This window comes from Littorina saxatilis, linkage group LG17 (genome assembly GCF_037325665.1).
Source record: "Littorina saxatilis isolate snail1 linkage group LG17, US_GU_Lsax_2.0, whole genome shotgun sequence".
In the NCBI taxonomy this organism is placed as follows: Eukaryota; Metazoa; Mollusca; class Gastropoda; order Littorinimorpha; family Littorinidae; genus Littorina; species Littorina saxatilis.
Genome location: NC_090261.1, coordinates 17,292,712 through 17,320,625, shown reverse-complemented (window position 1 = coordinate 17,320,625; position 27,914 = coordinate 17,292,712). Strand labels below are relative to the sequence as shown.

The 27,914-nt window shown below is 42.7% G+C and overlaps 1 protein-coding gene across 1 annotated transcript; it reads left to right on the top strand.

Annotated features, from left to right (window-relative positions):
* Positions 1-11: 11 nt before the first annotated feature.
* Positions 12-27,049, top strand: LOC138952652 (uncharacterized). Its single transcript, XM_070324353.1, has 3 exons — positions 12-156; positions 5,293-5,993; positions 26,552-27,049. Exons 2-3 carry the CDS (start codon positions 5,852-5,854, stop codon positions 26,881-26,883), a joined length of 474 nt encoding a protein of 157 aa, XP_070180454.1. The 5' UTR covers positions 12-156; positions 5,293-5,851; the 3' UTR covers positions 26,884-27,049.
* The last annotated feature ends 865 nt before the right edge of the window (positions 27,050-27,914 follow it).

Genomic DNA, 27,914 nt, shown 5'->3' with positions numbered 1-27,914 from the left:
AGGCACTATCTCGAAGCTCTCAGTCACAGTTGTGAGTGCAAGGCGAACGCAGTGTGGTGTGGTAGTGTCGTATGGTTCGCCTGAAAGAGGACTGGTCGAGGCGGCCTGAGAGACAACACCTCCCTTTGTTATGCCTCTGTGTCTCCTGGAAATAAGGTATATACTTAGGTACTGGAATTTGTGTGTGTTGGTTTGTCTTTGTGTGTGCGAGTGTGTGTGTGTGTGTGTGTGTGTGTGTCTGTGTGTGTGTGTCTGTGTGTCTAGATGTGTCTGGTTTTTCTCTGGTTGTTGTATTTTGTCCCGTTTGTGTATCATAATTTAAAAGTTATTTGAAGAGAGAGGACCGATTTATTGGAGACAACTTTCAAGCGTAAGTCAGTTTATTCATGTATAAGAAATGTTCGTCTGTGCATGCATAGTTTGTCTGCGCAAAGTCAGTAATTGTTTTCTTTATTACAACTGTTCATTCGGCTATTCGCGTGTCCAGTTTTTACATTTAGTTAAGTTTTGACTAAATGTTTTAGCATAGAGGGGGAACTCGAGACGAGGGTCGTGGTGTCTGTGTGTGTGTGTGTGTGTGTGTGTCTGTGTCTCTGTCAGTGTGTGTGTAGAGCGATTCAGAGAAAACTACTGGACCGATCTTTATGAAATTTAATATGAGAGTTCCTGAGAATGATATCCCCAAACTTTTTTGCATTTTTTCGATAAATGTCTTTGATGACGTCATATCCGGCTTTTTGTAAAAGTTGAGGCGGCACGCTGTCACACCCTCATTTTTCAATGAAATTCTAGCCAAGCAATCTTCGACGAAGGCAGGACTTTGGTATTGCATTTCAGCTTGGAGGCTTACAAATTAATTAATGACTTTGGTCATTAAAAATCGGAAAATTGTAATTTAAATATTTTTTTTAATAAAACGATCCAAAAATAATTTCATCATATTCTTCATTATTTTCGGAGTCCAAAAACATATAAATATGTAATATTCGGATTTAAAACCAGCTCTGACAATTAAAAAATATGAAAATTATGATTAAAACTAAATTTCCCAAATCGATTTCAAAACAATTTCATCTTATTCCTTGTCGGTTCCTGATTCTAAAAACATATAGATATGATATGTTTGGTTTAAAAACAAGCTCAGAAAGTTAAAAAGAATAGAGATACAGAAAAGCGTGTTATCCTGCTCAGCGCAACCACTAGCTATTCTGGATTGTCAATTTCATTGCCTTTGCCACGAGTGTTGGACTGACGATGCTACGAGTATACGGATTTGCTGAAAAAATGCAGTGCGTTCAGTTACATTCTGTGAGTTCGACAGCTTGACTAAATGTTGTATTATTGCCTTACGCGACTTGTTTTTATTGCATCTGAAATGTGAATGACACGCAGGTTTGTGTGTGTGTGTTTAAAAAAAAAAATTAGCAACAGTTTTTACATGTATGCGTAAGACTAAAACGAATTTTAACTACCACTTCTTGTGTGTGTGTATGTGTGTGTGTGTGTGTGTGTGTGTGTGTGTGTGTGTGTGTGTGTGTGTGTGTGTGTGTGTGTGAGCCCGGTGTGTGTGTGTGTGTGTGTGTGTGTGTGTGTGCGCGTGTGTGTGTGTCAGGCGTAAAACACAGAAGAGGAATTCAGTGATTCCAGATTGCAGGCCTGTAAACGGTTCTTATTTCGTCAGAGCTGACGAGCTCATTCAAAACATCGATTACCAGTAATTGTGTTTCGAGGGATCGCCTGGATACCATTACGGAATTTCGGTCTCGTTTTCTCAATGAACCGGTCCGTGGTGTTATCTGAGACTCGTCTTGGGTGACGCAGACCCCTTTTTGTGATCGCTGGCTTCACGTTGAGCTGGACTCGGGCGTTGATTATATAGTCTTGAGTCGAGCGTTTGAAAATGCCTGAGCCTGAAGGCGGGCGTAACTTACACCTCTTGGTACCAGTCTGCCTTACAGACGAGGACGACAGTTGGCCAGATGGCCAGAATAGCGCGCTGCATTTTCCTGCATAGAACTAAGGCGCGTCTGCCGCGACGGTGCCTGAGCTAAACATTGGCGGGCACTGCTCACAGCCCGGCACACGGTACTGCAAACATTCCCCGTCCCTTCAACACGTCACGGCCAATCCGGCCTCTCCCATAATGCAACAGAAAAAGGGGCGGGGCTTAGCAAAAATAGCACAACGCGTGGCACGCGATGTAAACACGAACAGGCCAAAGTGCACTGGGGACGCAGGGGCATCAGGGCGCTCTAATGAAATCAGCTTCAATGTTTTTGTCAATAAAAAAGCGCAAGATAGTGTCCACAAGCTCTTTGTTTGTCACTTTGTTTGGATTTCCTTCTCCCAAAAATGTTTTAACCTTTTGAACTTGGGCGTAATTAAGATCAATTTCCTCTCTCTCACCGCTAAACTGAATTTTACCATCTGGCTTTCTGTCTGTGCGAGCAGCATTTCTTCTTTTAACAGCTTCTTCAGAGTTTTTCACATATTTTCGTTACTGAACATTTGTGATATCTTGCATATTAATTGCGTATCTTGTTTATATTTACAATACAATTGAACTTTCACACAGAGAACCTTTGTGTCAAAGAAATCAGTCACACAGAGAAAAACAGAATAACAATGTCAAGGCTGTAGATGTCAGGCTAGTCAAACGAACAAAAGGAAACTTAGTCTTAGTTGCTGTAACTCAGTCACCGCTATAATGGTACTTTCGCTGATATTGCAACACAGAATCAGCCAAAACCGCGAACAATAAACAAGTTTAGTACGTCACAACGTCAATGAACAGAATTCTCGAGTCAATTTTTGCATCAGACTCTGACTAAGTGAGTGGGGCAAGCGTCAAACACCACTAAAATGAGGAGGGAAATCTTGGCGCATTTTTTTGGCGGAATACTTGAACAAACCAATCATTTTCAAACTGACCAAGGACAAAAACAGGCTTGTGAACCCAATGGTGAGGGGGGAGGGTACCTCGAAATGTGTGGGTGATGATTTCACATCACCAGTCCATTGCTGCAGTCTTAGTAAAGTAGCTCCACCGACCACTGCCCCCTCCCCCCTCCCGTTCGTTCCCCCTTTCAACCCCCTACCACCTTGGAATAAACTGCAGAAGACCATTTGCATATCCTGGATTCTTCCATTTGTGTTGCCAGGGGCGACCCAAGATCCGAGTCCCGTTGTTTCCCATGTCCACTTAGAACAAACCGAGTTTAGATTACCCCTTCCTGTTTTGAAAGTAAACTTGCCCATCCTGTGAGGCACTGTCGGGGACAGTAATTATAGTTAGCGGGACCATGTAGACGAAGTCAACGGTGATAATCTGCGTAGTGTATACGCATACTTTGGGACAAGGTCTGTTATGCCACCCAGCGAGAGCCTCTAACACAATCAGTGTTGTCGACAGATGAAGCTCGAAGGCGGGAAGACCTGAGTGTTTCCCATTCCAACATCCGACGGTGATAGTAACTTAGTAAGGGCTAGGCTGCGGTCTGTAAGCTGTATTGCACTGACATCTCTTTCTGTCTGTGGAAATAAATGGCGAAATTTGATTTAACACTTCTCAACATTAACAGTGACCAGGAGAACGCAATAAGGAGACTATTTACTGAGAATCAGTGGCCATTTGAAACTCGAAGGTGTGTAATAAAAGATTCGACTTGTGTACCAAGAGGTGCTGGGCCATCATCGTGTGACCAAAGAGTGGTGTGACCTCGATACAGAGGCTGTCTCTCGTGTGTGTAGTACCGTTAGGGTGCAGACGTGGTTATCTGATCCTGGAGGCGATGGTGAAAGCGGAGACACGGGTCCTAGTACAGGGCTCTCCTCTGGGGTAGGCCAGTGCAGTGTGCCTTTTGTTTTTGCAGCCCTTGTGTGACAAATCATCGCCAGAGGTGGCTAGGTACAGGCCAATTGCCACACCGCAGGAATTCCGGCGTTAGAAAAGTACTCTACAAGAAGTATTGGTCCATGCTAGACCGACGCGGTGCTTGGAATTGTGCATTGTACTTAGCGAAAAAGACGTCTTCCTTACATCAAGACAATCCAACACGGGTAAACATTAACCGAGAAATGATGCCCGACTGTGTGCTCAAATTAGTGAGAGAGCTTTATCCCAACCCCACAGGAATACCCTATCAAGGCCACAAATGGTGGTAAAGGTTAGTTGCATTTCTTTCTTCATATCCGATGTAACAAATACACATGCACCTGAGACAGCATGCTCTGGAACCAAATTGCCGCATGCCACGTGTTTTGCTATTTTTGGAACGCATGGTGTAAATCTGTGACGTCGAAGAGTGTTGACTCCGCCCTTTTCTTTGAACAAGATCCCCATTGAAATGTTTGTTTACAAATATCTTCTTTATTATGGAGAATTAACCTTATCTAAGCGCATAGGGCGGTAAATGTGTGAAAACCAGCTGTGTGAACAAAGAATCTGACACCATAACTCATGCTTAACCGAGATATTAAAGAAAATGTAGGAGCAGTATTTGTTGGTTGCCTGCAAGAGGTTTGAAATGATTTGCCAACGCAGAAGGTCAGGCTCCTTATATACTCCTGCCGGGCCTTTCACCTCTCGCCACTATCCGCCCTACCCTTGGTCTCATGCCTGTATACCGTCGTATGTTATGTGCTCTTGTGTGTGATGTGTGGGTCCGTCAGTAACTGACATGACTACGCGGTAGCAAGGACTGATTCCGGTCCGTTAGAAAAGAGACCTGTGACAAGTGCAATATGTAGACTGAATCTGGTGCGATTCCTAGAACAAATACATACTAACTTTTGTTCCCAGGTAATCCCAGGTAGTCATATACCAGACCACCAGAATAACCTATCCAATGAGGAGTTGTTCACTGAAAAAAATCGCGTGTGTTTTACGGCTGCCAACAGGCGCCGTAAGACTTTCTTTGAGAGTTGTTGTTTTATCAATACTGACTTTTATGATTTGACAGTTTTACGAATGTATGCTCACTAACAGTATACATCAACTCAGTATTGTAAATGACTTAAACTGTGACTGTCATTGGGGTTGGAGATGTGTGTGTGTGTGTGTGTGTGTGTGTGTGTGTGTGTATGGGGGGGGGGGTAAAGCTACGGATCCCTTCTTGCTGCACATGTTCTAACTGTGATGGTCCCTGTTTAGCCTAACGTTTGTGTGTCAGTTAACAGTCACAGTGTTGCGGTCAACAACAGTGCATGTTTGATCTTTGAATCGGACACTGCAGTTCACGAATACTTTATCTTGTGATTGTCATGACCACTGTTAACACTTGTTTATTTTAGGTTGGCCCATACCCAGTGTAGCAGTCACCAACAGACCACAAAGTGTTCCAAACGGATGGCACCACCTTGCAGTGAACTTTTAGACTAAACCGCCAGGTGCCAGAGCTACAAACAGACTGGACCATAAAGTGTTCCAACTGCCAACAGACTTGACCTCATTGTGTTGTGAGCATCATCATTATTTCTTCGCATTCAATCTCAGGGAGCGGACAACTTCATTTTGGAGTACATGTACAGAGTTTGTGTTCGAGGTCTTCCATGGATCCATAGAACTGTGCAATATTGTTAAGCTCACTTCTCCCTCTGCGTTTTGTTTGGACGAACACAATGGGTCACGACCAGCACTGACTGACTTGTGTTATCACTCCTGATAACCGATAACCACTGCCAAGCGAGGTGCAAGTCTTGACTTTATCGTCGTAGCTGTCTATCTCGTCGCGACCAAGACTGCAGTAAGTCGTTCTTTTGCGCTTGTTGTCAAGACATCGTTTGCTCTCTCTTCAAATTGTGTGGAGTGTTCATTGTGTGGATATTGTACACAAGGCATCAAGGCGCCATCATGTTCATCATCGTGAAATACGGCCAGAACGAGTCACTGCTGTGCAACCCCAGCTGCGCTGTGATAAACTTGCTCACCAGCATCAAGAGACGGACTGGTTACGGCAACACCAACCTCATACTGGATCTCTCCGACGAGACAGGTGAGGGTTTATGAACAGAAAAGTGTATGCTGAAAACACACGCACGTACACGTGCACGGCATGAACGCACGCACGCAACGTGAGAACGTACACACACACACACACACACACACGAGCGAGCGCGTGTCAGTGCACGCCACAGTCCCTGCTATTGACTCAAAATTAAAAAGCGAATATGTCCTTTGTAAATATGAAATGAGACAGAGTAGGGTGCTTGTGAGGGTACACACATACCAGAATGAGAGGAAGGGGAGGCAGGGGGGGAGTGTTTGCAGAGAGAGATGATGAAATCAAATCAAATCAAATCAAATTTTATTTTTCGAGGGTTGTGGCATAAGCAATACAACGAGATTTTTGTCCACCAGCCCTCGCCCAGAGAGGTGACTAACCTAATTACATATTTACACGGACATTCATGAAGAAAAAAAAATAGAGAAAAACAACATATGAATATTTACACATTAAAGATTATACGCAAATATTAAGCGTCATATATGTAACGTAGTGAGAACAATGCTGAATAAATATGCATGAGCAAATGTGTTATCAACACTTTGAGTGTTTTTTTTATATAATGAACACTGATGCTTTGGACAAATATGAAAATAATATTGAACGAAGTCTTCCATCACTGTGACTTTTCGAAATTTAACATTAAATACAGTGAAAGGTGTTTTTGAAACTATTGAGACTAATTGGGACTCAAGACTGAGATAGAGCGAGAGCGAGAGAGATCAAATCAAATCAAATCAAATTTTATTTTTCGAGGGTTGTGGCATAAGCAATACAACGAGCTTTTTTTCAACCAGCCCTCGCCCAGAGAGGGGACTAATCTAATCACATATTTACACGGATATTAACGTAGAAAAAAAGGTAGAGAAAAACAACAACATATGAATATTTACACATTACATATTATACACAAATATAAAGCGTCGTATATGTAACGTAGTGAAAACAATGCTGAATACACATGCATGAGTAAATGTGTTATTAAAGCTTTGAGTGTTTTTGTGTGGATATAATGAACACTGATGCTTTGGACAAATGAAAATATAACTAAACGAAGTCTTCCATCAGTGTGATTTTTCGTAATTTAACATTAAATACAGTGAAAGGTGTTTTTTGAAAGTATTGAGACTCATTGGGACTCTCACAAATTCCGGGAGAGAATTCCACAGGACGCTACCAGAATAGGCTAAGCTTGATTTGAAGAGATCTATCCTTGGAATTGGGACGTTAAAGAGAGAGAGAAAGAGAGAGAGAGAGAGAGAGAGAGAGAGAGAGAGAGAGAGAGAGAGAGAGAGAGAGAGAGAGAGAGAGAAAGAGAAAGAGAGAAAGAGAAAGAGAGAGAGAGAAAGAAAGAGAGAGAGAGAGAGACTAGAAAGAAAGATTTTTTTGATCTACCCGTTGACGGGATTAGCCAATGGATTGTTATATCATTGTTTTTTGACCGTAACAAAGGCGTTATTACAGTGCTTATGCACGCCTTGCAGCATTCTTGTGGCAGATACATGTAATCCCTTTTCCGATTAACAGCAAGACCAGCCAATTGCAGATAAGCCCCGTCTCAATATCTCTCTTTGATTTGCACCGCCTAACCTACATTTCTTGTCCATTGGCTTTCTCATTGTAAGCGATTATATTGCACATGTGTGTGCTGGTGTGCGCGCATAGACAGATATATATTGTTTTTTGAAATGACCTATATCCCCCGAAAGTGACTTATGGCTGCCTAAATGGCGGGGTAGAGGGGGGGGGGGGGGCCGGTCATACACGTAAAACCCCACTCGTGCAAAAAACACAAAGTGTACGTGGGAGTTTCAGGCGATGAACGCAGAGGAAGACGAAGAAGGAATGACCGATATATTATACTTTGGCTGGGAGTTATACGAGTATGCAGACCTCAGTTGAACTTGCTTTGAATAGGAGTTACAGACTGTGAGACAGACTTTGGCTAGGAGTTATACGTATACATTCTTTGGTGGTCGCGTGAACCATTGAGTGATTGACTTCCTGCTGTGTATTTTTGTCTGTGTGTCTGTCCGTCCATCCGTGCGTCCCTCCGTCCGTCCTTCCGTCCGTCCCTCCGTCCGTCCGTCCGTCCGTCCGTCCGTCCGTCCGTCCGTCCGTCCCTCCGTCCGTCCGTCTGTCTGTCTGTCGGTGTCTGTGAATTTTACTAACTTATGTAGACTGGAAGATATAAAGACTTGACCAGTCCGCTTACGATCAAACTTTACATGAATTTAGGAAGCATCAAGGGCGGATCTGAGGGGGGGGGTTACACGGGTTACGTACCCCCCCCCCACCCCCCCCAAAAAAGAGGTAATTTATTGGCTCAGGATGCACCAGATAGCTCTATTTTGCTTCTTTGGATAAAAAAATTTCCGGGGGAGCATGCCCCCGGACCCCCCTAGAGGCTTAGGCGCCTTCGGCGCCGTCAACTTGTATCTTCGCAGTCATTTTGTAACCCCCCCCCTCCAAAGTGAATTGATCCGCCCTTGAGCATAATTAAGTCTACAAACTGGCATGACTCCAGGAGAGTAAAGATCTTCGGCTTATCCTCGGTCTCAAGAACACAGTGATCAGTTGTTGCATGAAGGTCGACCAGGAGCGGACGAGGGGGGGGGGGGGGGGGTGCACAGGGTGCAGGTGCACCCCCCCTCCAGCAAAATAAAAAAATAAAAAAATTTGGAAAGCTGATTCTATGACCATTTCTAAGTTCAAATGGCACCAGATGGCACCATTTTGCTTCTTTGGGCCAAATTTGTTTCCGGGGGGGCATGCCCCCGGACCCCCCTAGCAAATTCGGGCGCTTCGCGCCCATCACATTCACTTTCGATTCAAAGTGCACCCCCCCTTACAAAGCAACTGATCCGCCCCTGTCGACTAATGTTGAAATCTGAGAGCCGATTAATCTGACTTGATCATTTTGATAATGACACAATAAATGAATAATGTTAGTGTAAATCGGCCAGTCAAATGGCGTCTTACGTCGTGCACCTGTTCGTAGTGTAGTCCACACAACTGATAAAATACGCGCACTCAAACTGACAAACGCCCCTTAGCGTATCACCAACTCTTGTCCCAAATAGAAATAGTTTCTGAGAGGACGTAAACTCCCCCCTTTAGTTTCTCTGACAAACGCTTGAAAACGAAAACATGATTTAAAAAACCCCAATAAAAACCTGACATTAGAGAGCGAACAAGGAACAAGATCCTAATGATATAACTTTAAGTACGAAATTCAGGATCAGTTCGACATTTTTGTCACAACATTTGTTAGAAGAAAAAACAAAACAAAATTAAACACTCCATTATATTACCAATGCTATTAGCACAATAAAAATCGATTCCACAACACAGAATCAATCCGTTGATCATATTCCGCCATGAAATTTCTGGCATGTTTATGTGAGCACTTACCATAAGTTTTAAACTTGTTGTGCTCCTTTTTAATGATGTTGTTATATTATCATGTGTCTGTTTATGAATAAAATACTGTTTAAACCAATCAATTCGTTTCATACATTGTTTTTTTCAGCAGAACGGGTTAATCACGCGGTCTAGTAGCTATTTCATTAACACAAATTGTATCGACTTAGAGACACGACGAACTTGCTCCTCAACCCCAAATCAAACTCTGCACAAAAGGAGAAAAAGAGAGGAAGAGAGAGAGAGAGAGAGAGAGAGAGAGAGAGAGAGAGAGAGAGAGAGAGAGAGAGAGAGAGAGAGAGAGAGAGAGAGAGAGAGAGAGAGAGAGAGAGACGCGGGGGAGGACAAGAGAGCAAGAGAGAAAGAGTGGGAGAGGGAAAAGGGAAGAGAGAGGAAGGAAGAGAGAGAATGGAAGAGAGAGCGAGAGAGAAAGTAAAAGAGGCAGAGTAAAAAAAAAGGACAGAGAGAAAGGACGAGAGAGTTGGAGAGAAATTGAATTGAATTGAAATGAACTTTATTTATCGAGGGTACCAGAATAAGCAATGTAAACATGCTTTTTTTTCATCCGGCCCTCGCCCATTGAGGGTAACTCGATTAATAACAAGAAGAAATAGAAGTTAAGTTAACTACAATACAATTTACATAATTAACATGTCAAACAATTAAAAATACATTTCAAAATGCATTTGAATAATGAGAAAGCGAGAGAGAGGGGTGGATAGCGAGAGAGAGAGAGGGAGAGAGAGAGGAAAAGAGAGACGAACAGAGAGAAAGGGAAGAGAGGGGGGGCGAGAGAGAAATAAATAGAGGGAGAGAGAGAAAGGAAGAGAGAGAAAGGGAGAGAGAGAAAGGAAGAGTTAGAGAGAGAAGAAAGATAGAGATGGAGTTGGAGAGGAGGAGAGCGATGGAGAAAGAAAGAGAGGAAGAAAGAGAAAGGAAAAGAGAGAAAAGAAGAGAGAAAGGAAAAAAAGAAAGGAAGAGAGAGAAAGGAAGAAAGAGAAAAGACGAGAGAGAAAGGAAGAGAGAACAAGTCGCGTAAGGCGAAAATACAACATTTAGTCAAGTAGCTGTCGAACTCACAGAATGAAACTGAACGCAATGCAACGCAGCAAGACCGTATACTCGTAGCATCGTCAGTCCACCGCTCATGGCAAAGGCAGTGAAATTGACAAGATGAGCGGAGTAGTACTTGCGCTGAGAAGGATAGCACGCTTTTCTGTACCTCTCTTCGTTTTAACTTTCTGAGCGTGTTTTTAATCCAAACATATCATATCTATATGTTTTTGGAATCAGGAACCGACAAGGAATAAGATGAAGGTGTTTTTAAATTGATTTGGGCAATTTAATTTTGATAATAATTTTTATATTTTTAATTTTCAGAGCTTGTTTTTAATCCAAATATAACATATTTATATATTTTTGGAATCAGAAAATGATAAAGAATAAGATGTACGTAAATTTGGATCGTTTTATAATTTATTTTTTTTTTTACAATTTTCAGATTTTTAATGACCAAACTCACTCATTAGTTTTTAAGCCACCAAGCTGAAATGCAATACCAAACCCCGTCCTTCGTCGAAAATTACTTGACCAAAATTTCAACCAATTTGGTTGAAAAATGAGAGCGTGACAGTGCCGCCTCAACTTTCACGAAAAGCCGGATATGACGTCATCAAAGACATTATTGAAAAAATGAAAAAAACGTATGGGGATTTCATACCCAGGAACTCTCATGTCAAATTTCATAAAGATCGGTCCAGTAGTTTAGTCTGAATCGCTGTACACACACACACAGACAGACAGACAGACACACACACACACACACACACACACCCACACACACACACACACACACACACACATACACCACGACCCTCGTCTCGATTCCCCCCTCTACGTTAAAATATTTAGTCAAAACTTGACTAAATATAAAAAGGAAGAAAGATAAAGGACGAGAGAGAAAGGAAGAGAGAACAAGTCGCGTAAGGCGAAAATACAATATTTAGTCAAGTAGCTGTCGAACTCACAGAATGAAACTGAACGCAATGCCATTTTTCAGCAAGACCGTATACTCGTAGCATCGTCAGTCCACCGCTCATGGCAAAGGCAGTGAAATTGACAAGAAGAGCGGGGTAGAAGTTGCGCTAAGAAGGATAGCACGCTTTTCTGTACCTCTCTTTGTTTTAACTTTCTGAGCGTGTTTTAATCCAAACATATCATATCTATATGTTTTTGGAATCAGGAACCGACAAGGAATAAGATGAAAGTGTTTTTAAATTGATTTGGACAATTTAATTTTGATAATAATTTTTATATATTTAATTTTCAGAGCTTGTTTTTAATCCGAATATAACATATTTATATGTTTTTGGAATCAGCAAATGATGGAGAATAAGATAAACGTAAATTTGGATCGTTTTATAAATGTTTAATTTTTTTTACAATTTTCCGATTTTTAATGACCAAAGTCATTAATTAATTTTTAAGCCACCAAGCTGAAATGCAATACCGAAGTCCGGGCTTCGTCGAAGATTACTTGACCAAATTTTCAACCAATTTGGTTGAAAAATGAGGGCGTGACAGTGCCGCCTCAACTTTCACGAAAAGCCGGATATGACGTCATCAAAGACATTTATCAAAAAAATGAAAAAAACGTTCGGGGATTTCATACCCAGAAACTCTCATGTCAAATTTCATAAAGATCGGTCCAGTAGTTTAATCTGAATCGCTCTACACACACACACACACACACACACAGACACACACACACGCACATACACCACGACCCTCGTTTCGATTCCCCCTCGATGTTAAAATATTTAGTCAAAACTTGACTAAATATAAAAAGGAAGAAAGAGAAAGGAAAAGAGAGAAAGGAAGAAAGAGAAAAGACGAGAGAGAAAGGAAGAGAGAACAACGACCATGATAACAACAGCAACAACAACAACAACAACAGCAACAGCAACAGCAACAGCAACAGCAACAGCAACAACAACAACAACAACAACAACTTAACAAGTCGCGTAAGGCGAAAATACAACATTTAGTCAAGTAGCTGTCGAACTCACAGAATGAAACTGAACGCAACGCAACGCAGCAAGACCGTATACTCGTAGCATCGTCACTCCACCGCCCGTGGCAAAGGCAGTGCCCGTGGAATTGACAAGAAGAGCGGGGTTAGTAGTTGCGCTGAGAAGGATAGCACGCTTTTCTGTACCTCTCTTCGTTTTAACTTTCTGAGCGTGTTTTTAATCCAAACATATCATATCTATATGTTTTTGGAATCAGGAACCGACAAGGAATAAGATGAAAGTGTTTTTAAATTGATTTCGAAAAAAAAATTTTGATAATAATTTTTATATATTTAATTTTCAGAGCTTGTTTTTAATCCAAATATAACATATTTATATGTTTTTGGAATCAGCAAATGATGGAGAATAAGATAAACGTAAATTTGGATCGTTTTATAAATTTTTATTTTTTTTTTACAATTTTCAGATTTTTAATGACCAAAGTCATTAATTAATTTTTAAGCCACCAAGCTGAAATGCAATACCGAAGTCCGGGCTTCGTCGAAGATTACTTGACCAAAATTTCAACCAATTTGGTTGAAAAATGAGGGCGTGACAGTGCCGCCTCAACTTTCACGAAAAGCCGGATATGACGTCATCAAAGACATTTATCAAAAAAATGAAAAAAACGTTCGGGGATTTCATACCCAGGAACTCTCATGTCAAATTTCATAAAGATCGGTCCAGTAGTTTAGTCTGAATCGCTCTACACACACACACACACACAGACAGACAGACAGACACACACACGCACATACACCACGACCCTCGTCTCGATTCCCCCCTCTACGTTAAAACATTTAGTCAAAACTTGACTAAATGTAAAAAGGAAGAAAGATAAAGGACGAGAGAGAAAGGAAGAGAGGAGAAAGGAAGAAAGAAAGGACGAGAGAATTGAATTGAATTGAACTTTATTAAACAAGGATTAAGAGTTAAGGCTACGCCTTTTCTTACAATCTGTCCTTGGGACGCACAGAGGTTTAAGGCGACGCCTTTTTCTTACAACCGGTCCTTACTTCTAATACAAATGTCTACTAAATGATAATCAAGTAAAGCAACATGACAAATAAACAAATTAAACGAACGACCCAGCAAACAAGTAAGCAAACAAGCAAATAAACATAAACAACAAAATGACAAAGTAAGCAACATACAAATCAAAAGCGAAACGTGCAACATGTTAATTGAGGTTACACATGTAAAGTGATCGACGGTAAAATTCACACAAGAGAGAGAGAGAGAGAGAGAGAGAGAGAGAGAGAGAGAGAGAGAGAGAGAGAGAGAGAGAGAGAGAGAGAGAGAGAGAGAGAGAGAGAGAGAGAGAGAGAGAGAGAGAGAGAGAGAGAGAGATCAAATCAAATCAAATCAAATCAAATCAAATTTTATTTTACGAGGGTAAGCAATACAAACGAACTTTTTTTAACCAGCCCTCGCCTAGAGAGGGACTACTCTAATCATATATATACACGTAAATTCAAAAAAAGAAGAAGAAAAACAGAAGAAAAACAGATTTCACAGGACTATGTAGAGAGAGAGAGAGAGAGAGGGAGAGAGAGAGAGAGAGAGAGAGAGAGAGAGAGAGAGAGAGAGAGAGAGAGAGAGAGAGAGAGAGAGAGAAATGGAACAGTCCTGGTGACAAAAGGTTCTCCCAAGATAACAAGAAATTCCTCCGAGGTAGGAAAAACACCCCCGTCAGAGAACTCAGAACTTTATTACATGCGGAGAGAGAGAGAGAGAGAGAGAGAGAGAGAGAGAGAGAGAGAGAGAGAGAGAGACAGAGAGACAGAGAGACAGAGAGACAGAGAGACAGAGAAACAGAGAGACAGTCAGAAGTCTGAAGTCTGAAGTCTGAAGTCTGAAGTCTGAATGTTTATTCGCGTAAACACAGGGTCCATTGCGAAAGGGTACGTCGAGGTAGGAAAAACACCCCCGTTGGTCAAAGGGAAATAACCATTCTCACTGCCACCAACTGAGAAGGTTATTTCCCTTTGACCATTAATATGTCACTCTTAATCTTAATCCACCAATAACTCCCTAACCGTGTGTTTGACTGGTCCCAATTTTTGCAAGGACCGTCTCAGGAATGTATAGAACCTGTTCACCAAGTTTGGTGACGATCGGTCCGTTCATTCTTGAGATCTATATGCGAACACAAACAAACAAACAAACAAACAAACAAACAAACACATCGAGTGAAACCTATACACACCCCTATACCGGGGGTGTAAAAATGACTGTCACGTTTATGCTTCATGTAGTGTTTGCTGTTCCATTCAAATAGTTTGTAGTGGTTATTTTTATGTGTCTTTGCAAACAGAAAAACAAAATATAGCATGCTGTCACTCAGTTACAATCGACAACCAAAAGATAAATATCGCCAGAATTTTCATTCGGGGAAGATCCTGAACAGGAGAGATTAATTTCATATACTAACCCATCCCTGAGTACGAGAATGCCAGAGCAGCGTTTATAATCACTTGCACTGAGTTTCAATGCCAATCCTGTCCTAGGAAGAACAGCTTTTGAGAAAGCTGTAAAAGAAGTTCACGCCAGAAGTACCTCTGGAACCTATCGCTTCTTTTTGAACTGTCTTGGTCATTGAACTGTCTTGGTCATTGAACTGTCAAGGGTCGGTATGAGGAACAAGTTGCAAGTAAAGAGTATAAAGCGCTGTTCACATGGCACACTTTCTACCAACTTCCCCCACATTTCCAAGCGATTTTAGCCGGCGCCAGGTCCAATCAAAATCGCTGCCCATGTGAACAGCGCAATCGCTCAAACTAGTTTTAAGCAGCGATTTTCGCCAGACTTGCAGTAATGACGAGGATCAACTTGGTTAGAGGAGAAGAGCTCACCAAAATCTGCTTCAAGTCGCGGTCGAGTCGAGCAGCGCTCAACTGAGTTTTTGAGTCGTGGCTAAATCTGTCCTGAATCGAACCTAAATCGTTGGGGCCGTTTACATGGCAGATTTTTCGCCGACTTGGCCTCGGCGACTTTGGGGCGGCTTCAAACCAACTAAAGTTGGGGAAAAGTTGGTTGAAAGTCTGCTATGTAAACAGCACTTTAAGAACTGTGAGAGCTTACACATGAAGTATCGCTGGAACTTATCGTTTCTTTTGTGAGCCCGTCATTGGAGTGTCTCAAGGGTTCTACAATACCAAGTCTCTCCGAGAAACGAAAACGCGCGAAAGACGGATTTCCTCAAAGGCCAATATCTTAGGAATTGTTCCTTAGGGGAAGGGCTCCTAATATGGACCACTTTTTGTTTCATCAATCAATCAATCAATCAATGAGTCTTATATCGCGCATATTCCGTGGGTACAGTTCTAGGCGCTCTGCAGTGATGCCGTGTGAGATGAAATTTTATACGGCCAGTAGATTGCAGCCATTTCGGCGCATATTTACCTTTCACGGCCTATTATTCCAAGTCACACGGGTATAGGTAGACAATTATTAACTGTGCCTAAGCAATTTTGCCAGGAAAGACCCTTTTGTCAATCGTGGGATCTTTAACGTGCACACCCAATGTAGTGTACACGGGGGGAGGTTCGGACATGCTAATAACTAGCTTGTTTTTTTGCGAAGAAGTTTCATTTTGTGTTTGGTAGTCCTTCTCTCTTAGGTGAACCGTTAGGCCTAATTAGAGTGAAATAGCTTTGATAGACATTCAGCAAAAATTAAATACAGAAAAAATCACAAAGGGTCCATATTAGGCGCCCAGGCTCCTAATATGGACCAGTGAAGCGGCCTTCACGAATCACTGTCAAAAGCCCCCTATACTTCAAAATAACATGATACAACTTGGTGTGCATGTCAGACTAATTCAAATATGCTTTAGATTTATCTGTTTCGGGTTGATGAGAGCATTATTTGAAGCACACCAGGAAACTAAAGAAGCATATCAAAAACAGAGTGAAAATAAGTGAAATTATCAACTTCCACAAAAAGAAGACAATTTGATATATTTTGTTGAAAGCTTGAGGGCTAGTTATAAGTTATAAGTGCAAGCTTCTTAATCAATTAATGAAAATAGCCTTTAGCTTTTATTTTCTTCGATTTGCTGAAGGTGGTCCATATTAGGGGACTCACACATACTTTGAGATTTTGCTATTATTTTTTGTTTGCAGTAGAAACTCGGGGTCAAAACTGCTAAAATGTTACAAATACGGTCTTAGCTGTCATATATAGCAATTGTTGTGTGATAAAAGCTTTGGCTGTGGACAGAAACGAGTCCGTTTTAGGCGTCAAATTTAGAGTGAACGCTGCCAAAAGTGAAAAAAAGAGAAAAAGGCTAACGGTTTTGAGGTTTGTGTTTCTGCAACTGTTTTGACATGTGCAAGTTATCCAGAGAGGGTGAATACAGCGAATGAAATTGTTTTTAGCGCTCTAGCGCCGTTAGTTTGTCAGATCAAGAGGTGGTCCATATTAGGAGCCGGTCCATATTAGGAGCCCTTCCCCTACCATTGTGGATCAGTTACTGAGCTGTCTGAAGTAGAGGGAAAGTCTGAAAACGCATTGAGGAAAAGTCCGTTATACCTGCAGTGCTAAGCCGTCTAATGGCGTTAATTGTTAACAGCTCGGCAGAAACGCCACCAGCTGACCGTGAAGACAGTTAGCACGTTGTATGCTGCTTTGATTATTTACGCTTGATTGGATATGGAGGACTTGAATGGTAAAGATCGAGACGGGATGCGCTGCTTTGCCTTTTTGAGTTGGTAAAAATGCGACCAAATATTTCAAGTTGTACTTGACTATTGAAAGAGAGAGAGAGAGATATATATATAGAGAGTGGGGAGAGACAGACATATAGATATAGGCAGGCAGGCAGACAGACAGAGAGGGACATGCATTGGGAGAGAGATTATCTTATTTTTTTCAAGACTGACTGATCTTCAATACAAGGATAGAGGTTTAAGGCACAGTACAGCTGTAGTCTTACAATCTGTCTGCCGCATGAGAGACAGAGATCCTCTCTCGATCATATCTCCTTCATGTCCCCCCCCCCCCCCCCCCCCCCCCCCCGATCCATGTCTCCTTGTCTTTGCATGCTACTGTTTTATCAGCTGATCAGTTGAACGCCACGCAGGGGGTAAGACCCCCTTGTGCTAAATTAACATTCCAGGTCTGAGGGAGTCGCAGCATATCTTGAATCAACATCACTATCCCAACACTCATTTAGTCAACAACGGGAAAGAGCCATGTCACTGCACATGGCTGACATGAAGTGGTCTGATGGAAATTCGATGACGTAAAACAACCGCTGTCTTTCTATTTCTTTGTGTCTGCCTGTCGCGTCTGTCTGTCTGTCTGTCTCTCTCTCTCTCTCTCTCTTTCTCTCTCTCTCTCTCTTTCTCTCTCTCTCTCTCCTGTGCAGAGTGGGCATTTTGTGTTGAATTAAATGCGTTATGCAGTGGCAGCTTTGTAAATCTGCTCGATTAATTCTGCAAAAATCAGTATTAATTCCGCTGTTGAGTTTTGATGTCTGTCCAATTGAAAGGAGAAGGATGAACCTATTGCACGTGAAAGCCTGACGTGTCTGTGGCGGTGATTATGAGCGTGTGCATGGGAAGGACGCTGCCTTTACCTTGCCTGGGAATATTTACGACCCTGCTTTACTACATCGGTGGCGAAACGTTCGATCGAGCAAGGCTTTTGTGTGACACGAGCGGAATGAACGAGCCAGTGTGGTTGAAACATTGGCTTTGTGTTGCTCGGTGACGTGTCAAGGTCAAAGAGCTAAAAGGCATCACGTGATTTCCTCACTGATTCTTAGTCCTGTGGTTAATGGCGTCTTAATCGATGAAGGCAATTAGATGCATCGATGATCTAATTTACTCCGCCATTGAGAGCAGAAATAAACACACATAGGCCCACTGACGTTGAAAACTGAGTGTCACAAGTTGTTAGGTAGTTTCATTCCCTTCTGATTCCTTTGATAATTCTCTGTCTCTCGCGCGTCATGTGAGCCAAGTCATTTGACAACCAATCAATTGCTATCTGTATTGCCTTCTTGCAACTTCCCACACACTTCCGTCTGTTGCCGCGTTCGCTATCAAATTGTGTCGGCTGTCGATTCAGTTCCGACTCTTTTTGACTTCGGATGCTATATAAACCACCATCGGTCACCCTTATTATCTTCAGTTCTGGTACCTGTGGTTGTGATCCTTCCTCCTCCCCACCCCCGCCCGCCATTCTGTGTTGGCTTTCACCTTTGAACAGGCAATCAAACGCCTAAGCAAATACTCCGAACAGAGTATTCCTTTTCTGTGTAGAGACTTTGAAGAATGTATCGATATGTTGTAGGCACATGCAAATAAGGATTTTTTGTAAACATTTCCTTCCATTGGGAGATTTTGTTTTAAACTGTTCAGATACTCTTGGGTTCCCGCTGTTACAAAAGGTACTGGCCTGGACGGGAGATACATTCAGCAGAGAAGAGGATTTCTGTAACATCCACAAACAAAATTGAAGAACAATTTGGTTCGCTTCCTTCTTCTTCTTCTTCAGCGTTCGACGGTTGTGTCCTTATAATCTCAGGCCTGCTGAACGCAGGAACTCGCAGCCGGTTCGGCGCAGGTCTTCCACAGTTCCCCAAAGTTTTGTGTCGGGGGTTGTCCTCTCTGGCGGTTCGCTTCCATACTTTGATTCTCCAAGCTTACTCGCCCATTTTGGAAAACTACACCTCTTACAATCTTTAAACCACAGTTTAGTTGTTGCTGTCGTCGTCATCATTAACGTCGTCGCAGATCAAGTGTTATCGTCGTCATCGTCTTCATTCTCCTCCTCCTCTTTGTCGTTCTCCTCCTCCGTTCGTCTTCGTGTCTAGTTATTGGTGGGCTAATTGCCCCTACATCAAAACGTGTGCGATCTCGATCCTTATTTAGGTTAAAGTCAGACCAAGTATTTCTTTTCACGCGGAAGGGCGGCTTGCAACGAACTTGCAGGCACTCCCAATGTCTATAGCCATGGGGAAAATGCTCGCTCGAGTGGTAGAGTGGATACACACTAACACGATAAGAGGGTGTACTACACCTCTTACAATCGCTTCTCTTCCTGGCAAATACCTCACTTGGAGAACTGGTCGGGTACCTTTTCAGCCATACTAACCCGTAAAGTTAGGGTCACAAATCAACCTCGGACTTCGTCGAGCCTCAAGAAGTTAGGCCACAGGCACTGGTACCTAGGACTACTTTTCAACACACCTCCCCTGGATTTACTTTTGTACAATGCTTAAAATTTGTCCAGAAACGCCACAAGTTTGCATTGCTTTAGCTCCTTATTATGGTTTGTATGACTGTTCTGTGTTGGTCTGTTTTTGACATAACTTGTCAAAACGTATCGATTTTTGCGATATATATCCATTCAACATGTAGCTGTCTAGGTGTGGCGATACCCAAGGCGTTTGTGAACTGTAAAACCCAAAATTGGCTACCGATTTTGCGAGATGAGCAGATTTTAGAAGTCAACGTATTTTTGGCAAAACGTTGCCGATTTCGCGAAATGGGCAGTGTTTTGCCGAGTACGCCAAACGGGCAAACATTTTACTGATTCAATGAATTTGTCAATTTCGTGACTTATATATGACATATATACACATACGAGTAAACATGTTCGTACATGCGGATGTATAGACACTCTGCATGACAAGAATGTAATAGAAATGGTCACCGAGCCTTACGTTTGACAAAGAGGTGTGATATTATATACTTCAGTGATCTTATACAACCCACTCCTCAGTCTTTCTGTGGGTGCCGTGGGTGCTGTACGTGGTGTCACAATAGCCTCCCATTGACAATAGTGCACTCGTTTCACGCAAGGTTGTTAACACCCATGAAACCCACCCGTACCCAAAATGAGCAGAGGCAGTTTTGCAGCGTGCTAGTTCTGCAGTGTCAAGTCTTAAGATTTCACTCTTCTCCTGGCAAACGATTGATAGCCTTTTCCCTGATCAATCAATTGGCATTGACGTCAGCCATTCCAGGAGGACATCGATTCGAGAGGAAAATCGAATGTGACCAAAAATGAGCACCCTTTTCCGTCAGCATTGCTCTCGTTACTGTTCCTTCTCACACCTGACCAGGCTTTTACATGGGATAAGACTTGGTCACTTGGTTACATACCAAAAATAAACAGCCTTGGTGCTCTGTGTGCACAATTCTTTATGAATTAATTTCGTAGTGTGGGTGTTGGGGGGGGGAGAGGGTGAGGGAGGGAGGACGGTGGGAAGTGTTGTTTGAAATGGTGGAGGGGAGGGATTTTGTGTCAGTCCACATTCTATTAAGTGCAGGAACCAAACAAGCAAGCACTAGCGTAAAACACCACCTGCACATAATTGTGGATCATATTCGCTTCGAAATGGCGGACAACGATATAAATCTACTTGACACTATTCACGCCAGTTTTGGGGCCTGCAAAAAAAAAAAAAAAAAAAAAAACTCGTCCTTTCCGTTTCGATAGCTGTGTATCGAGACCTTGTGTATTGAGAATACGATTCCTCATTTTCCGATTCACCTCGCTCTGAGTGCATATGGTTGTAAAAAACACGGACCGCACAACGCATTTTCTGTGCCTGTGTTCATAACTGAAGATCAAGTTTACTGGTGCTGAAAGGAAAAAGCTCAAGGAATAGCCTCTATATTCATACAATCGGTATTCGGGGACCTTTCTTATTCACATTTCCTGTTGATAACCTGTGTAAATTAACCTACACTTTAACATTCCTCAATTTGAGACCTGACTTTCGCATATTTTTGGACGTCTTAAAACGAGGGGGGGGGGGGGGGGTCTACTGTGCAGCAAAACAAGTGCCACCATGACTGTAACCCTATACCTTTCTGCGGTTCAATAACAAACTTTTACGACTCACACTTTTTTGTCTTCTTCTCCTTTGATCTAAGCAGTCATAAATGATCTGTTTTCTCATGACCTTCAGCACACAGGTGTAGTACTTGTGGTACCCCTGAAGTGTCCGCAGTGCGGGATACCTGGCACGTTACTCCGGGACATGCGTGTTGCGTTGCGTGTGAAACACGCTGCTTCACACCTTTGTGTGAAATACAACTGATTTCATGCCCGTTAAAAAGAACGCTCTGTGATGGCAGCCCTCATTGTGGAATTTATTAGCAGAGTAGAGTTTATAGTTATCACGTCACGTCCTGCTGAGGCTTTTTTTCATGCGGTACAACAGTAGTAGTGGAGTCACTTCTACTGCCTACCTTAAAGGGGCATTCTCTATAGATATAAGCAAAACACAGGTTTAAACAATAGAATAGTATTGAAATCAGCTCGAATGCTTCTGATAAAAGTATCATAGACAAGAAGAACTTTTAGTTGTGAAAAGAGTGTGAGTGCGAGTCTGGGCTAAAATAATTCAAAGTTTCTCGATGAGATTTTGCTTGTTACACAGCAGGAAGAGAAAGGTTTCACCGGATGCATCACGGGAAGGCTTTGAGTGAGCCCAGCACTAAAGGATTGTCCTTGGCCACTTCAAAATCATTTGAATCAGACTCGGTAAAAAAGGATATTTATTTCTTGTAATCTGCCTCTAACTGGTGGAACAGTGTTGAAATCCTGTTGTTGATTTTTAACGATAGTACATGTGATATTCAACAGAACCTTAGATGTCTTTTTAAGTCATGTCATTCACAACTCGCCCACTGCATAACATGGAATGTGACTTACAATTGTGTCATACATGCGGACAATTAACATCTTGCATTTTTTTTTTAGTGTATGACATTTGAGTAAACAGCTGCTTCAGGGGTTATTGTGCATACCCCTTTAAGTGACTTCGACTGATGCATGTTGAGCAGACATTAAATACGGCCCCTGCGTTGATCGTGCCACGAATGTTTACATGCCTCGTGAGACCCAGGTGCCTTTGAACCACAAACAGACTGGTCGTTGTTCCGGGTGAAATTTGCATTTTCGTTACCAGAACGGCTGGGGGATTCAAGGGGTCAGTAAACTTTCCCTAAGACGCCTACCTTAAACTGACGAATCTGCAAAAGAGTGTCCCGATTCTTTTACCTGGAGTTGACCTCATTCTTCAGAAGACACTTTGTCCGCGAACGAACTGTTTCAAAATCGATATCGAAATTAGACATGTAGACTTGGGGGTAAAGATTAAATAAGATTGTAGTAACAATACAACTGTAGTTTTGTAGACATAAGTGTTTGTACTCTTTTTCTTGCTGTAAAAGTACTCTTTTTCTTGCTGTAAAAGTACTCTTTTTCTTGCTGTAAAAGTACTCTTTTTCTTGCTGTAAAAGTACTCTTTTTCTTGCTGTAACTAAGTGAAACAGTCGGCAGATGGCCCATCGGATGCGATACTGAGAGTGATACCGATATCATAACCAAAACACTTGAACATTTTGTATCACGATGATTTGTAATCGAAAAATTGATTGCGGCGCTAGTGCTGGTTGGGGGTAGGCTGTGCCCATTTTTAGAGTCAACACAAAGCGTTTGCATTACGCACCATTGAATTATTGCCCTGTTTACCGAAGAAAAAGCATAAGCCGCGACGTCAAACATGTAAACGCTTTTAGCTGAACCCGATAACAAGAAGGAGAACCTCTCGACCGATTGCTTGTTTTGCGTGGAACGTGTAGAAAGAAAATGAAATGTTGAAGCCTTTCATGTACGTGTGAGATGTGTGTTCTTACTTCCTTACCGTGAGAAACAAACGAGATCACAGCCGTTTGGTAAGAAAGGGTAGTGTGTGTGTGTGTGTGTGTGTGTGTGTGTGTGTGTGTGTGTTGTTGGGCTATATGCATGTGTTGTATACTAACGCTGAAAGTCTTCAGCCAGTTTTCATTCCTGCTTTACTGACGGTGTCCAATATTCGTGATGTGGGCTGCCAAACCGACAAAGGTAATACCCCAACCTTGATCAACGCTTCGATAATGTACCAAGGGATCACAATCTCTTTGATTTCTAGTCCTACCCGGGATGGACTAGTTTGGTGACTGGGGGCTAGGCGTTATTAGCAGGGAGGCCTGGTAATATATCGTACATCTATTGCACAAACTGTCATGCACTACCGTGCCTGTAAGTCCCCCTTCATTTACTAGACCACGGGTCTGTCGGTGCGGCAGGGGCTCCTAATATGGACCACTTTTTGTTTCATGCTAATAACTAGCTTGTTTTCTTGTGAAGAAGTTTCATTTTGTGTTTGGTAGTCCTTCTCTCTTAGGTTAACCGTTAGGCCTAATTAGAGTTAAACTCGGGGTCAACACTGCTAAAATGTAACAAATACTGTTTTAGCTGTCATATATAGCAATTTTTGTGTGATAAAAGCTTTGGCTGTGGGCAGAAACGAGTCCGTTTTAGGCGGCAAATTTAGAGTGAACGCTGCCTAAAGTGAAAACAAGTCGCGTAAGGCGAAAATACAACATTTAGTCAAGTAGCTGTCGAACTCACAGAATGAAACTGAACGCAATGCCATTTTTCAGCAAGACCGTATACTCGTAGCATCGTCAGTCCACCGCTCGTGGCAAAGGCAGTGAAATTGACATGAAGAGCGGGGTAGTAGTTGCGCTAAGAAGGATAGCACGCTTTTCTGTACCTCTCTTTGTTTTAACTTTCTGAGCATGTTTTTAATCGAAACATATCATATCTATATGTTTTTGGAATCAGGAACCGACAAGGAATAAGATGAAAGTGTTTTTAAATTGATTTGGACAATTTAATTTTGATAATAATTTGTATATATTTAATTTTCAGAGCTTGTTTTTAATCCAAATATAACATATTTATATGTTTTTGGAATCAGAAAATGATGGAGAATAAGATGAACGTAAATTTGGATCGTTTTATAATTTTTTATTTTTTGTTACAATTTTCAGATTTTTAATGACCAAAGTCATTAATTAATTTTTAAGCCACCAAGCTGAAATGCAATACCGAAGTCCGGGCTTTGTCGAAGATTACTTGACCAAAATTTCAACCAATTTGATTGAAAAATGAGGGCGTGACAGTGCCGCCTCAACTTTCACGAAAAGCCGGATATGACGTCATCAAAGACATTTATCAAAAAAATGAAAAAAACGTTCGGGGATTTCATACCCAGGAACTCTCATGTCAAATTTCATAAAGATCGGTCCAGTAGTTTAGTCTGAATCGCTCTACACACACACACACACACACACAGACACACACACGCACATACACCACGACCCTCGTCTCGATTCCCCCCTCTACGTTAAAACATTTAGTCAAAACTTGACTAAATGTAAAAAAGAGAAAAAGCCTAACGGTTTTGAGATTTTTGTTTCTGCAACTGTTTTGACATGTGCAAGTTATCCAGAGAGGGTGAATACTGCGAATAAAACTTTTTTGAGCGCTTTAGCGCCGTTAGTTTGTCAGAAAAGAAGGTGGTCCATATTAGGAGCCGGTCCATATTAGGAGCCCTTCCCCTAATTAAGGTGTCCAAACGGATGAGAGAGCGTAAAGCCACCTAGGGCGGGGGTAGGAACTGGGGAGAGGAACTGAGACGGATTCTTTTGTCCTGAAGTCAGTAAAACCTCTGACACCAGTCTTTCAGCATCGTGAACCTCAATGTAATCATGCGTTGTAACCCCCCCACACACACACACACACACACACACACACACACACACACACACACGCTCTAAACTTGATAAGCTCGGCCTACAGGTTCAGATGAGTCAGTGGGGTCAGTTGTGCAGTTGTGCCCGCTGGACCTCCGTGTTAACATGGTCCAGCAACAAAGCACACACGACAAGAACTATAGCAGGGTCTAAAGAAACGCGATTTTAAGTTACATAAGCTAATATACGGCCTAACCGTATCAGTGCCACCAGTGGATTACTTATACATGTAGCTACTATATACAGATTGACAACATCCCTTTGCCCAAGACCTTGCTTTTATTTTAGATTTGTTGTTTGTTCGTAACGTCTGTTGATGTAGCTCCACCTCCAGTTTTACATTCTCTACCTTTTAAAACCTGATTGTCTCCGATATTTTGTGATGGTATTAAAAGGTGGGGGGGGGGGGGGTCTTCTTCTTCCACGGTCTGCGTTCCCGTCGCCATGCTAGACTGTCAAGGTTGTTGATGAGACGAAGTCTGCAGTTCACCATTGGAACGTTGCCGGATCCCACAGCTTCTCCTTCAGGTCCACCATCTCTGACCAGAACTCGTTTCTCAGGTCCGCAAAGGTTGGGCATGTCTGGAGGACATGTTCTGGGCTCCGCCTGCCTGAGATTTTTATTCTGTAGAGGTGAGCTAGGAGCCGTCAGTGACCGTTCTGCAGCCTGAAGATGATAACCTGTTGTGCTCTCGTGAGGCGTTCGATGTCGCCATCTTCTGAGTTGATGCCTTGGCGGTCCTTCCACTGTTCAAGTGTTGTAACATCTCTTCAGGATGGACTTTAGTTAATGCTGGGACACTGGGTGGTCTGTATGGTTCATACTGCTCCGTACTTTGGAGAGCATGTATGCCTTTTCATGTGCATACACTGACTCCGCAGTGAGAGGGTATCCACTGTAGGGCTATGGTTGTTCTGGAGCTGAGTTGATGGAGCTCTCTTCTGATGTCTTGCAGCAGTTGGTTTCTGTAGTTGTTTCCTTGTAGGCTCTGGAGCAGAGATCTGCAGTCCGCCAGGAAGACGGTGGACTGGGAAGTACTCTCAGACTTGGTGAGTGTGCTGACTGCTTCGAGGAGAGCACAGGCTTCGGCCCTGACGTGTGTAGAGAGCTGGCCAGTTAGGATCGATTTGGTGACGCAACTTCCACAGGGGAAACGAATGTATACGCCTCCTCCCCCATTTTTCGCTGCCCTCTCAGTGGAACCATCTGTGAAGACGTGGGTCCAGGTGTGTTGCAGGAAAGGCTCTGTCCAGTGTCTCAAGTGTCAGAGTCATCATTTCTGTACCACGTTCTACCTTTTATTTTGAAATGTGATTCAATATTTACCATGTTTATTTATTTTATGCGATGTGCCAAAAGAAAACATATAGGTACCCCCAATCAGACAGTAAAGTTGTATTGTATTGTATTGTATTGTATTGTATCATGTTCACGCAGGTCTGGTGAAGGAGCTGGACGTGCACAAGAACGAGTACGCCTCCAACTACCTCTCCACTCACGCCACCTACATCCTGGTGCAGAAAGACCCCATCGCAGACGACAACATTTCCATAGACACCCGCTCCACCCCCACCCCGCCCCAGTTCACCTACAAGGCGCTGCTAGAGGGCAGCACCGACCTCTTCCCCAACTTCCGGCTGCACGTGGCGGAAGTAGAGCGAAAGAAGGGGAAACGAACCGGAAGCAAATCACCCAGCCCCGCGGGTCGTCTGCTGTCCAAGCCCAAGAAAGGCGCCACCAAGGCCGGCGGAGCTGTCAAGAGAAAATAACGCTGTCATGTTTATTAAGTTGTGTTCTAATGATTGTCTGTTTGTTTGTTTGTTTGTTTATTTGTTCTTGAGCTTAGGGGAAATTGGGTGAAGTATGTCGAGAGTGGCTCATGGGAGTTCATGGTCTGTGGGGAGAGACACTGTGGCGGGTTGGTTGGGGGGGGGGGGGGGGGGTAGCATGGTGAGAGGCGAGTATAGGTGCTCTGTACTGCAGGATTGCATGTCCCTTCTCTCACTGATAAAAGATCATCAGTGTTGTCATCTTCGCTCGGCCACAAATATAATTGAAGGGAATTTGTCGTTGGATAACACTCTTAGGACCAGCCAAAAATCTCCCTTCATAGAGGTGTTCTTTGTTGACAGGGATACTTTTGGTTAGGTTCGTGAACTAACACTGAGATGGGAGAGGGTGTCCATTATTTGGGGTGTTCTTTTATTCACTTATAGACCTGCAACAAGTAACAAGAGGTGTCCTTTAAAAACAAAACATTTGTGGAGGTGTCCTCTCATCGAAGGAGCACATTAATCGACGGACGCATGAGGCAGCGGTATGAAGCTTTAAGATTTCTGTTTGTGGCCTTTCACAGTGTAAACGACATCCTGTCTGAATTATTCCAGTCAGGGAATCCTTCATTTCGCCATGAATATCGTGTTCCCTGGTTCCTAATTACTGGTCCTGGAAAGCCCTCTCCCCTGATGTGGTAAGACTTCTACATGTCAGGGTGACAAAGACAAATTTGGGTTGTGATAACTGGTAACTCACATACGTTACTTCTGGGAATGGGGAAGGTGGAGTGTTGGGTATAGAGGGAAAGGAGTTTGGTGGAGATGGAGGAGGGCGGGGGGCGGGGGGCGGAGGGGAAGGGGGAGCTAAGACTATGCACACCACATACCGCTTTTGTTGTTGACATTGAGCACAACCTTGAGGGAAATCCTGCATTGTCACGTTATAGCGGAGTAATGCAGCATATTTTGTATAAGTGCACATGTTCGGCCATTCATGATGCCAGTCTGTCCATTGTGTCAGTTAA

What these genes read in the sequence shown, in the direction of transcription:
- LOC138952652 (XM_070324353.1), top strand. Translation starts at nt 5,852, where the DNA reads ATGTTCATCATCGTGAAATACGGCCAGAACGAGTCACTGCTGTGCAAC. An exon ending in GGATCTCTCCGACGAGACAG is followed by an intron (nt 5,994 to 26,551) that starts GTGAGGGTTTAT and finishes ATGTTCACGCAG; the next exon opens with GTCTGGTGAAGGAGCTGGAC.